Source organism: Eublepharis macularius, chromosome 1, assembly GCF_028583425.1.
Source record: "Eublepharis macularius isolate TG4126 chromosome 1, MPM_Emac_v1.0, whole genome shotgun sequence".
Classification (NCBI taxonomy): Eukaryota; Metazoa; Chordata; class Lepidosauria; order Squamata; family Eublepharidae; genus Eublepharis; species Eublepharis macularius.
In genome coordinates, this window is record NC_072790.1 from 212,435,439 (window position 1) to 212,448,957 (window position 13,519).

A 13,519-nucleotide genomic window follows, 5' to 3' on the forward strand; every position below is an offset into this window, starting at 1 on the left:
GTTGCTGTCCTGATCCACGCTCTCACCACAGCCCCGCTTTTAGTTATTTTGCAAGATGCTATGGCTCACACACAGCCCCTCATGGGGACATTGGATTTAGCAACAGCTCTTTGCGTAAGTACTAGGCAGTCACACCATCACACATTCCCTTTTCACAGGGTTGTTGGACAGATGGCCTGTGTTCTGCCTCCGAGTGATTCCCCTTTACAGTATGGGGAAATGGATTGCTCAGAAGACAAACTAGCACAAGGACTATGAAAAAGTTACTGTGGGTTGGATTGCAGATGCCATGTCTGCTGACAAATGGGGGTGGGGGTGCTATTCGCCAATTCCCCCCTCCTGTAGCCAACTTCAGACTCTATATTTTTTGTGGGATCCCCTGACCCAGGAGCAGAATTCAGGTGGCATTTGTGGATCATGGCAGTAGGTGGGAGGAGGTGGAGAAGTCGCACTCCTCTGGAAGAAATCCAAGGGATCCAAGCTTCACTTCCAAGGTGAATTATTTTAAAACGTGGTTTATCCAACCATGTGGCAAACAAAAAAAACCCAAAAGAAGTTACTTGAAAGCGGGGAGTAAAGGGGGGGGGACTTACCTAAATGGATGGCCTTCATCAGACTTTTGGATTGCTTGGATAACTCCCTTGTATATCCTAAAGCTGATGGTTACTGACAGAAGGCCCAAGGCAATGTAAGCAACCACACTCACAATACTGAATACCGTTAAAGAAAGCAGCAGGAATAGGCTAGCGCCAAACACCACGCCTGTCTTCTTAACGTCTCGCCAGTAAAGGAGGTCAACAACTGGAGATTTAAAAGGAAAAGAGATTAGCGGGAATGGGCACTAGTTCTGTGACAGAGCAACATAACACAACTTGTTCCATCAAGAACAGAAAGTTATCCTAGGTTATTGCAACAGTTTGAGGCACTTGCAGTTTTCCCACTTTGCAGCTTGCACACATGCTTACAGACGAACAAACAAAAAAATGGCTTACATGCTTGAGCTATCAAATTCAACATGAATTTAATTCAAAAGGTATTGCAGCAGTGATCACAATTACAGTTTGGTCTTTGTTACTCAACAGAACATGGAAAGCAACAACAGGACCTTAAATATATCTGAATCCAGTTAAAGAACACGGCCACATAAAAGTAATCCCACAATTAAAAAATTCCTCCATATTCAGCTGTAAACTGCTCCACTTCCCTCAGTACAATTTCCTCACACTGAGTGTGCTTGGTGAGAAACGTACTAGTGATTGCATGGAAGGCAAATGAGAAGACCTGTGCCATTATGCACGTGTAGGAGAGAAACAAAACATGAGAAGAGGGTTGAGAGAACCAACTCTGCACATACAATTCATATTGGAAGGGGACTAATCCACGCCTTCAGTCCTAATCAAATGCATGCAGCTTTATTTTGACTTAACCTTTATTTGCACCTTGCTGCCATATGGACCCTCTGCCCCCCGCAAGTTCAATTCAGATCCTCCAGAAGACAATGATCTTCCAATTCACATAATGTTGAGCAAGACAGTACACTTACCGCTTAACAGAATTTAAACGGCTTGCATTATGAATCTTTTCTCTTTCACTTTAAAACGCACATTTGAAAGTAACCAGAACTGGAAATAGACATAAGGGCATATTTCTAGGCAGTATTTGCCTAAAATAAATTTATGTTGTTGCAAACATGTGAATGAACAATTTTTGACTTGCAAGGAATAAAAAGTAAGATAGCCCTGCCTTATTTTAAAGCAAATACCACAGACTACATTTGGTAAGCAAGCAAGAATGGTCACTTGGTATTTCTAAAAATAGAGGTAGCATCGTGCCTTACGTTCACAGCTCATCCAGTTACAATTTTTTCCTTTGCTTTTAAAGCAAGTGTCTCGATATGACAGCTGTAAAAGTCTTCCTATTATATCTTCTAAAAAAGCTTTGCAGTTTCAATTGCAGCTGCAGCTGCCAAACTAAAAGAAAAATGTACACCTAACCTGAATACTATTTCCCCCTCCCACAACAAAATTAAGAGAAGCAGGACTACAGTAAGTTTTTTTCCTTTGCACTCATTCAGTGCCTCAAACTCCAAGAGTTCCCAGCATACAAGACTGAACACCACACACACTCACCACTTCTGGCATCCATCTTGCAAGTGCTGCCTGCAAGCAGGGATTTAACACAGCTGACTAGCAAGCCTTTTCACTTCCTGCTAGGGCACTCACAGGTCAGCTGACAAACGCAACTGCCTGCTCTCTCACCAGCACACAAATCGGAAAAGCCCAGACTAATAATACAAAATATTTTAAGCTTTCATTCAATGAAAGTTTTTCCAGCAAATTCATTCCATGGAATGAAGAACACACATTTGCAATTATATCTTGTGCACTATATCTGGGTATTAGAAAAAACTAAACCAAAAAAAGTGAAGGTTATCAACACCAGTTAAAGATCCGTTTAGAAGTATATCTGGAGAGGATCTAAGGTAGAGGGCATTGTCCATATGTGCTCCTTGTTTAACTATCTGAATGGTAAGATTTGGGTCCAGTAGCACCTTAAAGACCAACTAGATTTCCAAGGTATGAGCTTTTGAGAGTCAGAGCTCCATATTCTGGAAATGTAGTTGGTTTTTAAGGTGCTACTGACCCAAATCTTGCTCTTCTATAACAGACCAACATGGTAACACACTTGAAACTGGTGTTTTATTGAAGACATTTTGTTTAGAGATGTATTAACTGCACTGTTTTTGGATACGTTCCAGAACTGCTGGTATGCGTTAAATCAGGAATACCTCAGGAAAAATTCTGCATTTTTAAAAACAAGTACCTGTAGTTTTGGAATATGCAAGAATCTTCTATTTATAGATGCACTTTTGAAAGCTATATTATCTTTTTTTCCTTCTCTCTGAAAAGTTGAACATTTAGAAAATTAAACACCTACAACATTCAAGAGGTCTGGCACACACAATTTATGCTTGTTTTTATCTAGGAATGTTTTTTTTTAAAAAATAAAATAGCACGACACCACAACTCAAGCTGTTGAAAAAAATGTGAGGAATGTATAGTACAAGTAGATGAACCATGAGGACTTGTGGGGAGCATCTAATTTCCTCCCTGCAACCTCCTCACGACACGATTTCCTCTTGCCCTCCTCGTCTCTTTCTTTGCTTCATTCTCTCCTTCTCAACAACTCCCTACTTTTATCTGCCCCCACCCAACAATCTTCCTTCCTTTCCTTTCCTTGGCTTCTTTCCGACCCACATACCTATTTCTGTTCTCCCACACGTTCAGCTTTTCTCTCCTTTCCCTTCTTTCTTTCCTCCATTTCATCTTTTTTGGTCTCTCCACCCACACTTAACTGACAGAAACCAAGGCTTGGAAGGCTCAGCAACATTGTTGTTATTGCCTAGCAACCCCCCAAACTACCACCAATTTCTCAGAGGACAGTCATCTGTTTTTTTATTTTTTTTTAATTTAATGGGCATTCATCTCTTAAAGCTACAAGTGTTGCTTATATTACTTCAGGTTGGGGTTAAATGCCCTTTTTAGTTTTCAGATTGTTCTGCACACCTGGGGTTCTCTCGTGTTTCTAGAAAAATCCCTGTCTGGCTCTGGCCTCGCTATATAGATTTCTTTAATCCACACTACAGAGCCTGGTTCAGAATTTTGTCTTCTCATTTCCTGTATCTATGCTGAATTTACACTGTTATGGTTTCTGGAGGGCCACACAAATTGAACCATCCAACCTGGGATCAGCACAACCGCCAGTATAAGAATAAGCCTAAACTTGCTCTCAGGGTTGCGATTCTTCAAAGGACGAAGTAGAACACTGTATGCTGCCACAAGCTCCTCAGAAGAAACATGAAAAAGTGTAATTAGCCAAGAGTACGTCTCATTTTGCTAGCCACTCCTCCCAATGTAAACTGAAAAGCATTGATTTCTTTCCAGACAATTATCCAGAAGTTCAGTTGACTGTGTTCACAAACTAACCTAGCTAAAATAAAAACCACGATTTTGTTTTATGTCTAAACTGGCCTGTAGAGCGAATTTGCTGCGTTACTTTAGTTGTGTGATACATATTGAGGAAAATCAAAAAGAGTCCAGTAGCACCTTTAAGACTAACCAATTTTATTTTAGCATAAGCTTTCGAGAATCAAGTTCTCTTCGTCAGATGCCTGGTACAGAGATACGTCTCTGTATCAGGCATCTGACGAAGAGAACTTGATTCTCGAAAGCTTATGCTAAAATAAAATTGGTTAGTCTTAAAGGTGCTACTGGACTCTTTTTGATTTTGCTACCACAGACTAACACGGCTAACTTCTCTGCATATTGAGGAAAAATATCAACTTATTCTACGCTCAGAAGACCCTAAGTTTAGTGATCAGGTCACATATTTTATACCAATAGCAAATCCATTCTATAATTAAAACTTGCAAACATTTAACACACAGCAGCAAAAGGTTTTGTTTTTAATGGGGAAAGGTTTAGAAAGCTAACATAAGGATCACATGGAATCAGAGTGAGAGCTGATCTAATGCGGTCAGGTTTCGGGAAAAGATTTGAGTGAAGACTGAAAGAGGGCTGTGTGATCTATACCAGAATTCTGCAACTAAGATAGTGCAAACTCTGCAACCAGAATAAATGGTGCAAGATGTGCACACATTTGCTTATTTTTCATAATTCATAGAACACCGTTCACCATGAGAAAAAACAAGGAGAGAGACTACTACAGACCCAGAGAACACCTTGCTCAGGCCACAACCTTTCTTCCAGGTGTTTTAAGATTTTACAAGGTAGAGTAACATGTTTTTGAAGACTTGCTTCACAACAACTGGAAATTTCTTTGTGGCTAGTTTAGGTACCTAATGCTATGTTCTACAGCTAATACTAAAACACTGTGCCTGCAGTGCATGCACACAAAATCCATAAAACACTAGATACAGAAACAGGGAATGGAGAAAGCCATAAGAGTAATAGCTGGTGAGGAAGAACAAAGAACTGTGTTTTGTACAGAGTAATATTGCTACTCCTAATGACAAAAGCATCCTGTTTGCTCCCATGAAGCTTCCAAGACTTCCTCCGACTTATGTCCACCCATTTTACCTTTCTCTATGTCTGAAAAGGCTAGACTTTTAAAGGTGTATAATCAAAATGTTACAGAACACCAAATTCTGTGCTACATAGCAGATGGTGCACAGATGGCAAGATCTACAGAAAACTGAGCATGAGATTAACTTGAGAGATCTCGGCATCACTTTGCCACCTGAAGAGTATCTACATACGGCTCTGGCTACAGAAGACCCTAAATGTTTGCTCTTGGGCAGGGCTTTTTTTCTGGGAAAAGAGGTGGTAGAACTCAGTGGGTTGCCCTCGGAGAAAAATGTCACATGGCTGATGGCCCCACCTTCTGATCTCCAGACAGAGGGGAGTTTAGATTGCCCGCCGTGCCGCTGGAGCTGCACGGAGGGCAATCTAAACTCCCCCCTGTTTGGAGATCAGGGGGCGGGGCCACCAGCCATGTGACCATTTTCAAGAAGTTCCAGAACTCTGTTCCACCACATACCAGCTGAAAAAAAGCCCTGCTCTTGGGTACAGCTGCAAGAGTGACACAGCATTATATGGTGTAGCTCACTATCCACTATCACTATCATCTCTACTTCAGGGCATTTTGGGACTTAACTACAAATGTGTGTCTGTGTGCACATGTGCACATACACTGTTGCCAGTAAACTTACGAACATCAGTAATTAGAACTGGTGGTTATTTACTATGGTACATTTACTACGTTGTGAACAGTGCTTCAGTCAAGAGGTGTGAAGTTATTTCAGTTATGGTCTCTGTGCCCCAGGAGAGTTACAGCTGCACCACGGAAAATTCAGCTAGTCACAGCATATTGCAAGTGCTCTTGATATGGTTCCATGACAAACTGAAATTCATAGTAGAATCGATTCAAGTAGGCAAACATTCTCACTGGACCCTCTCCAAGCTATAAATCTCAAACACAAAACAAGCAAGCTAATATTTGTTAACCGGAGGACACCACAGACAAATGTGGATTTCTCTCTCATACACTCCCCCATCCTGGCAACGTAATTTGGCCATCTTAGCAGGCACCTGGACTTCAGATGTGGATAATAAGTGTATATATACAGCACTACAAACATTCTTTAGGAACTGGTCTACCTCTTTCCTAACTCAGGAGAAAACAACGAAAGAAGCATGACACGGATAAACTCCTACCAGTGCATCCTCCTTAGTTCCAACAGAGCATTCTCCCAATTACAGCTGCTGGAGATAAGAGGGGGTAGAAATATGCATTTCAGACACTGGCAAACAGAATGGTCTGCCTGCCCAACTAGCTGGACCACTGTTCTGACCCAGCATAGGGATTCGTATCATATGCCAGAAAGGTCTTTATGTGAAGGTCCTTGCATAGCAACACAGAATCTGTAAAACCTAATGGCTTACTGCAGCTCTAATAAAATGTCAGCCCCCTAAATCAAACATCTATCAGGCAAATCCAGTCTCAACTGTCCACAAGCAAAAGAGGCATGATCCACAATCACTTCCAGATTAAATTATAGTCCTCAAAAAACAGATTGGCCCCTCTTCCCAGTATCTAATTCAGACACCCAACAGCATACACTTTTGGGGACTCACCAGCTCAAAGTTTTTAGATCAGTATCTAAACATATCCCTTTCAAAACAAAGAAATCTGTAACCTCAAGTTATACAAGCCGTCCCATTCAATTTGCTTTCATCAACATCTTCCATATCAGTCATATCTAATTTTGAGACATGTCACAAAGCACCAGGGATAGAGGGCGTCTGAGGGATTCCTCATCAGGACACTTAATAAGAAGAAAAAGTGGTAGAATAATAAAGTTGCAATCAGTGCTTATTAATATGAGATGAAAACATCTTAAAAGTGCCTTTGAAATGCCTCTTGTTCAACTTAAGAACAAAAAGCAAGCAAGTGGCTCCTCTGCTCCCATTTTATTGCTACTATGCCCTGTCTGGGCTTAATCTCTGGAAAGAAATCTCTAGCCATCGACTGCCCATGTCAGTCTTGCTAAGGAAAGGGGTTCTGGAAAGAAGGGTTTTGCTGTTAGTGGAACATACAGTCATGTGAAACACGCTCAGACAAACAAAGAGTCCTTCTAGCCAGTATTATCTATTCTGACTGGCAGCAGCTTTCCAGAGACACTTTTTAAAAGGGGCCTTATGCATGCAAAGCATGTGCTTTACTGTTAACTTATGCTTAGCTGTGAGCTATTATAATTTGGCAGGGCCACAGTATAGATACAGATTGCTACTCAGTGCCCTGCACACACAGGATTTCCCCATTTTCACCTAAGAAATAATGGAGTCTCTGCATGCACACACAACAGGTAAAGCCCATGTGCGCATGGGACATTTCCTGACAGAGAGCATGCAGCCACTGTTACCATAAGATCATAGTCCTGCAGCTGTCATAAGTTCCTATTTACCATCAAATACTAAAGTTAGACAGATCACCTGAAGGATAAGCCTGAGTGCCAGCTCTTCATAAAAATATATGTGGACTTTGTTCTGACCCATCCTTCGGAGCACCTTTCCTCCAAAGGAATGCTTCTAGAACACCCATTCAGACATTATCACCTCTTCACTGGCACCACATGAAGCACCTACTTTATATTAACTACTTCCTTCCACTGCTACTGCAGCACTGTTGACTGAGGTCAATAGGTTCTAGGTCAAAAAAGGTTTACCTGCACCAGTTTAGACTGGAAACCGCAGCTATAGAAATTAAACACCCCCCTCCCCTTTTTTTAAGATGGGAAAAATCCTTTAAAAACAGTGAAGTTTGATTCTGCCATCTTGTACATACTGCTACTGAGTAAATCCTATTAATCATCACAAGGCTGTCCTGTGAGGAAGTGTGAAGGACTACACCTTTTGTTTTGGGATTCAGGTTTACTTAGTGGCACACACTAATCCATTTGCGGACTTTGTCCCTTCTTTCGCTACCCCGAGGAAGCTATGTTATCCTTGAAGCAAGCCGCTTGTTTATTTCTTTGGTACGGACTTTGCAACCTTCCTTCTCTATTCTACAAGTATACACAAAATGGTAGCAGTGGGTCAAGCAGCAATTTCCACAAGTGAAGAAAGCAGCATGGTGCTTCAGGTTAGCTCACGGGCATGTCCAGATGGCAGCTGGTAAGATTTAGCACTAAACCAGAGGAGTGGAAAGCTGCACTATACAAAAGAAAGAAAGAAAAGACAGACACACAGACAGACGTGGGGAATTTTATGCGCCAATCCCAAGGGAAACCCTCATTCACACTTTGCCACCCACAGAGGCCCTAATCCTGCTTTTGCTTGATACTACAACAAGCCCCCATTGGGAGCTGCCTTCTATTTATTTAACTTGCATCAAAATTACTTTTCTAGATCAACACCAGGAGTTCATTCTTCTATAAAAGGGACACATTTGTCACATTCATATTATACTTTCTTCCTTATGTTTTCCCACCCTCTTCTTTTGCAACCAAGTATTGTACATTTGTGAACTGGAAGCATTTAAAGAGGTGGAGGGGAAACAATCACAGATGCAAATTCCAAAACGATGTACCTATGTAAGCTTCTTGGGTTTTGAAACACAATTGTGAACTTTGGACTCCCAATCAGCCCGGCCAGGATTCCCTGCCATTACAAGCACAACCCCCTTTAAGAAGGGCCAGACGATTAAAACTTGGAACAAGACCGTTTTGTTCTGCTGGTACAATCCAAAGCTTAAATATGCAGCAGAGACTTAATTCATGCTTTTTTTGCAACAGAGATTAACAAGATAAAGGGACAAAGGTTGGCAATTTTGCTCAAGCTATTTATTTGTCCTAGTTGTTTTGGATCAGGAGCGTCAGTTATGGCTAGCCATAAACTGTTTTGTAAATCAAGGAGAGCCCAAGTAACAACCATTAAGATGACAATCTAAAAATAGGCTTGGGGGCTGAGGAAGGACAGAAGCTGTAGAAACAAAGGCGAGTGATCAGTATTTCTGGACTGTTTGTACAAGGTTCTAGGACAACTGCATTGCCTCCAATTGCAAAATCCCACTTGTTTGACAATAATATTGCATCAACCATTAGCAATCCCTAAAGGGGAGAAGCCAACCCTCTTTCAGAGGCAGCAGACCATCTAAATGGAGGCTGGCTCTGACATTTGTACAGACAGGGCAAGCTGCTATGTGCTGTCAGGTGGCAGGGTTTAATCCACTAAGCCATTTGCCGTCTCAAGCACATTACCCCCTCCCACTGCAGACTCTCCTGTATTTAAAGGTCCATAAAATTAGATATTCTTTAGCACTTCAAATGATTTCCACACACACGTAAGCCATTAACAGCCCCTAAAATGTATCCACCACAATACGCACGACAGAAGCCTCTTTTGCAGAGGGCACCCCACAGCATCCTTCAAGGCTTAAAAGAACCACAATAAAACAGCAAATACCCTTATCCTTCCAATTGCTTGGCTGACTGTCCATCTCTCTTCACCGAAGGATCTGCCCCTCCAGCTGCGGATGATCAATTATGCATACCAATGGAGAGGCTGCCGTTGGAGAAAGAAGGCGCCGGAGAGATGAAACATCAGGCTTTCCCCAGCAGAGGTCTGCAGTCTCTCGCCTGCTGCACAACTGCAGCAGGACTTAAGTCACCTGACTGCCTTCTGGGTGTGGAGCAGACTGACGCAGTGCAATCTGTAACTAGGCTACCGATACTCCCAGTGCTAATTCCTCAATTCAATCTTCTTACTGTTTGCTTGTTACTGGGTATCAATGCTGTTTGGGGGAAAGGGGAGGGCAAGACAGATAGAAAAGACTGACGCTGCAACACAGGGGACACACAGAGCTTTCCCATACTATATGCAGCCAAATGCTCTTAGGCTCCTGCAAGCTTATGGAGAGCTCCTACAAGACGGATAATGTATTTGAACCTGAGCAAAGAGACTGTACGAAACGCATGCCCAGGACAAATATCTATTGAAATTGAACACAGCCTGACACCATTTGGAAAAAAAACGTAAGCACAAGCAGGAAAAGAATACATTTACACAGTGCATTTCCAGTGTTCAATGCACTTAATATATACAATAATAATAACTGAGCTTATATGCTTTTCTAGAAAGATTAGTGTCCCACTCACAGAAGTAAACAAAGTAAATGTTGTTGTTATCCTCAAATACAGCTGGGGAGCTGGGGCTGCGAGGAGTGGTTTACCCAAAGCCCCCTGCAAAGCTCATTGCAGTTGTGGGATTTGAACCAGACGAGTGTTGATTCACAGCCCAACCACTTAACCACTATGCTACAGCAGCTTATTCAAATATACACAGTCAGTATACTAACCCTATATTGTATTTGAAACAGAACAAGGGAGAAGGTGCAAATAAGAAATGTGGCTTGTCTAATGCCATTTAAAGATTTACATGGCTGAGGCAACTGAATAACGGGTATTGGTTTTCGAGGCTTGAATTTGTGCTTATGACAAGTCCAGATAATGCTAGCTTTATGGACTTTTTAAAAGAAGGGAAGGGGGAAACCAGGTACCCACTAAATTAGATGTTTGTGTGTTGCTTCTGCAGAAACACACAATACATGGCCTTTACTAAAGCACAGGACCTAAAGAGGCAAAGCTAAGAAACAAGCATTTACATTACTTTGATTTGGGATTCCAATTTCTTACTCAGGGCTGTCAACTACAGCGTTAATTTATAACTGCACAGTAGCAGTTATGTTTTATCCCTATTCATAAACAGACATTTCAGATATACCTGGTCAGGAGAAAATCAGAAAAAATGTCTCAGAACAAGTATCATCCAGTTATTAGAACAGTGTTACTTAACTTTACTCAATTTTTATGCTTATTAGCATTAATGCAGATTTCCCCTCAACTTAATGGGACTATCCTTCAAACACCAATAAACACTCAATAAGATAAAATGGTCTTCCGCTACAGCCAAACTGATGGCTGGCTTCGGTGGCCTGTGTGTGTGTTGGATGCTATCTGTACTACAGAAATCCAAATTCTGCACAGAAATCTGATTTTAACTTGGGTGTGTGTGTGTGTGTGTGTATACAGAATTCACAAAGGCCTGTTTACAGGTGGTCTTACTAGTTAGTGCATGTTACCCATTTACCCACTTGTAGCTGATCTCCAACACTACAGCTGCCCCATACGAAATTTAAATTTAAGTGTCAAACTTCACACAGGAGTGTCTCAAGTGTTTGGCCACATCTAACAGTCAGTCAGGACTTGGACACACACTGAGACAGTAAGAAAACCAGGTCACAGAATGATCTAACCCACATTACAAATAATCAGATTCACAAACTAAATTACCACTGTTATAACCACAGCTCAGCATCTGCATGTCTTCTTCTAACATCTATTTCTCATTTGCCATTATTACTAGATCGACTCTGGATTCTCAGCCTATGTTCCCACATTTCCCAACTTTCCGTCTACTAAAAAATCCTACCTGAATCTTGGAACACTGACTTCAAGCATCTTCGGGACCCCTCACCATCAGGGTGTTTTTGTTGTTGGGCCTTACTCATGAAGCAAGCTTGCTCGGGTGATTCCACCTACCAACCGTTTGGGATAATTCCCAGATGTTTCACTGAGTAAAGATCTCAGAGGAGGGGGGTGGGAATCAGCTGTTGTTAGATGGCTATGCAGGCTGAAAGCAGAGTCCAGTTGAACAGGTCTGGAAGCCAAAAAGCCGCTTTTCCTCATGCCGAGGGGCTTGTGCTAACACAGCGGAATCTGACTTTCTTCTTTGAACAGCTAGCCCACATGCCGCAACAAGCTGCTTTTAAAACTTCCCCCAAGAGCTTGCCAAGTGGCCTAGGAAGCAGCTGCTTGAGAAAAACATTTAAAACCCCTCTGGGCTCAGGGAATAGCGGCACGGTTGTGTAGATGCTGGCCTGCAACTAAGTGTCTGGCAGGGGCCATTTAAAAGTTTTCTGATAAGTACCTATGCTGAATAAAGGATCTATGGACTCAAAAGCTTGAAGCACTTTTAACCAGATACTGTATTCCTTATAAGGACAGCACCAGTTATGGTCCTTTCAGTCTTCTGTATACTCTGATGTGCCTCATTTCCAGGGTCAGAAGGCCAAGTAACAAGTATTTTGAAAGCTTCAGTTTTACAATAAGAAAATGTAAGCATCTATTCAGCTGCTAGAACAAGAGTATGAAAAGACTGGTATGAACTCATTCATATGTTATATCACAACTGGTGTGAGAGCAGCTGTGAAGTTTTCCTTGTTTATCTTTCCTTTTTGGTATTTTCATGTGTTGTACTATTGACTGTTGGCTCTACAGAAGTGAAACATGTTCTTTTTAATATTCTGAATTGTAATACAAGGAAAAGACTTACAGTTAGAAAGAAAATTCCCTACAATTTTTCAGACGCTCTTCCCCTTATATGGCATTGTGCACTGGATGTTTACTATATTGATCTTTATTGCATTATCTTGTAAATCTGTAATCTGCCTTGAGTCTCCATGAGAAAAGTGAATGATAAATGAAGTAAATAAATCTTGATTGTTTCCTGTTACCCATGTAGAAAAGGGTAACATCTCAAGTCCTGGGGCTTTTGTGCTATTTTAGTTAAGTCAAAGCTACTGTCTTCTGAAGCTTCAAAATCAACTAGTTCCAGACAAGTGGTGTAGTGGTTAGTGTGTTGGACTAGGTCTGCGAGAACCAGGTTTGAATCCCCACTCTGCCATGGAAGCTCACTGAGTGAACTTAAGCCAGTCACACACAGCCTAAACTACCTCACAGGGTTGCCGAGAAGATAAAATGGAGGAAAGGAGAAGCATGTAAGCCACTCTGGGTTCCCCTTTGGAGAGAAAGGCAGAATATAAATGAAGAAAATAAAATAAATTACTCACACATGGAAGTATATGGATTATCTTGGCTAAGATTGAAATCAAATGAAATAAATGAAATTTTCAAAAAAAACTTAAAATATAGGCTTTTCGACACTATCCAGATATATACAGACATATTTTGTAATGTATTTAAGGTTTTAGAAAGGCCTCAAGAAGCTAAATAATTGATACCATGAACATTGTACTTTGCAGGCCTACTATGTAGTTTCAATTTATGAACACTAGGTGGCACTAAACTCTCTAATTTTTGTTCAACTGATTGGGCCGCATTAGGCCTGGGGTATGCACCTACAGGTCAGTACAGAATTAAATATATAAAAAGAAATTTAAATCTTTGAAAGGACAGATGCGGCACTAGACTAACCAGTATGTGAAGGGAATGGCATACAAAGATTGGGGAAGGGGGAAGTAAAGGACTTCTAAGAGATGTTTTACAGAAAGGGAAATAATAAAGACAAAGTTCCCAATGATCCAAGTGCCAGCCATGCATATATGTATACTAGTGCCCTAAAACAATCACAAAGGGTGTCTCTGTATATACTTATTGATAGATCTAATGTGCCCCACTTCCTAATAAAGGACTCTCAAC

General features: G+C 41.3%; 1 protein-coding gene across 5 annotated transcripts in view; it reads right to left on the minus strand.

Annotated features, from left to right (window-relative positions):
• RTN4 (reticulon 4) overlaps positions 1 to 13,519 on the minus strand; it is a 58,109-nt gene that overhangs the window by 14,566 nt on the left and 30,024 nt on the right. For 3 of the 5 annotated variants that reach the window (XM_054986615.1, XM_054986622.1, XM_054986631.1), the window contains one exon: positions 594 to 801. In XM_054986615.1, the coding sequence (XP_054842590.1) occupies positions 594 to 801 (208 nt within the window). Of the gene's footprint in view, positions 1 to 593; positions 802 to 2,129; positions 2,181 to 9,485; positions 9,680 to 13,519 lie in introns of those variants that run through there. The other 2 variants (XM_054986640.1, XM_054986648.1) reach the window with 2 other exon arrangements.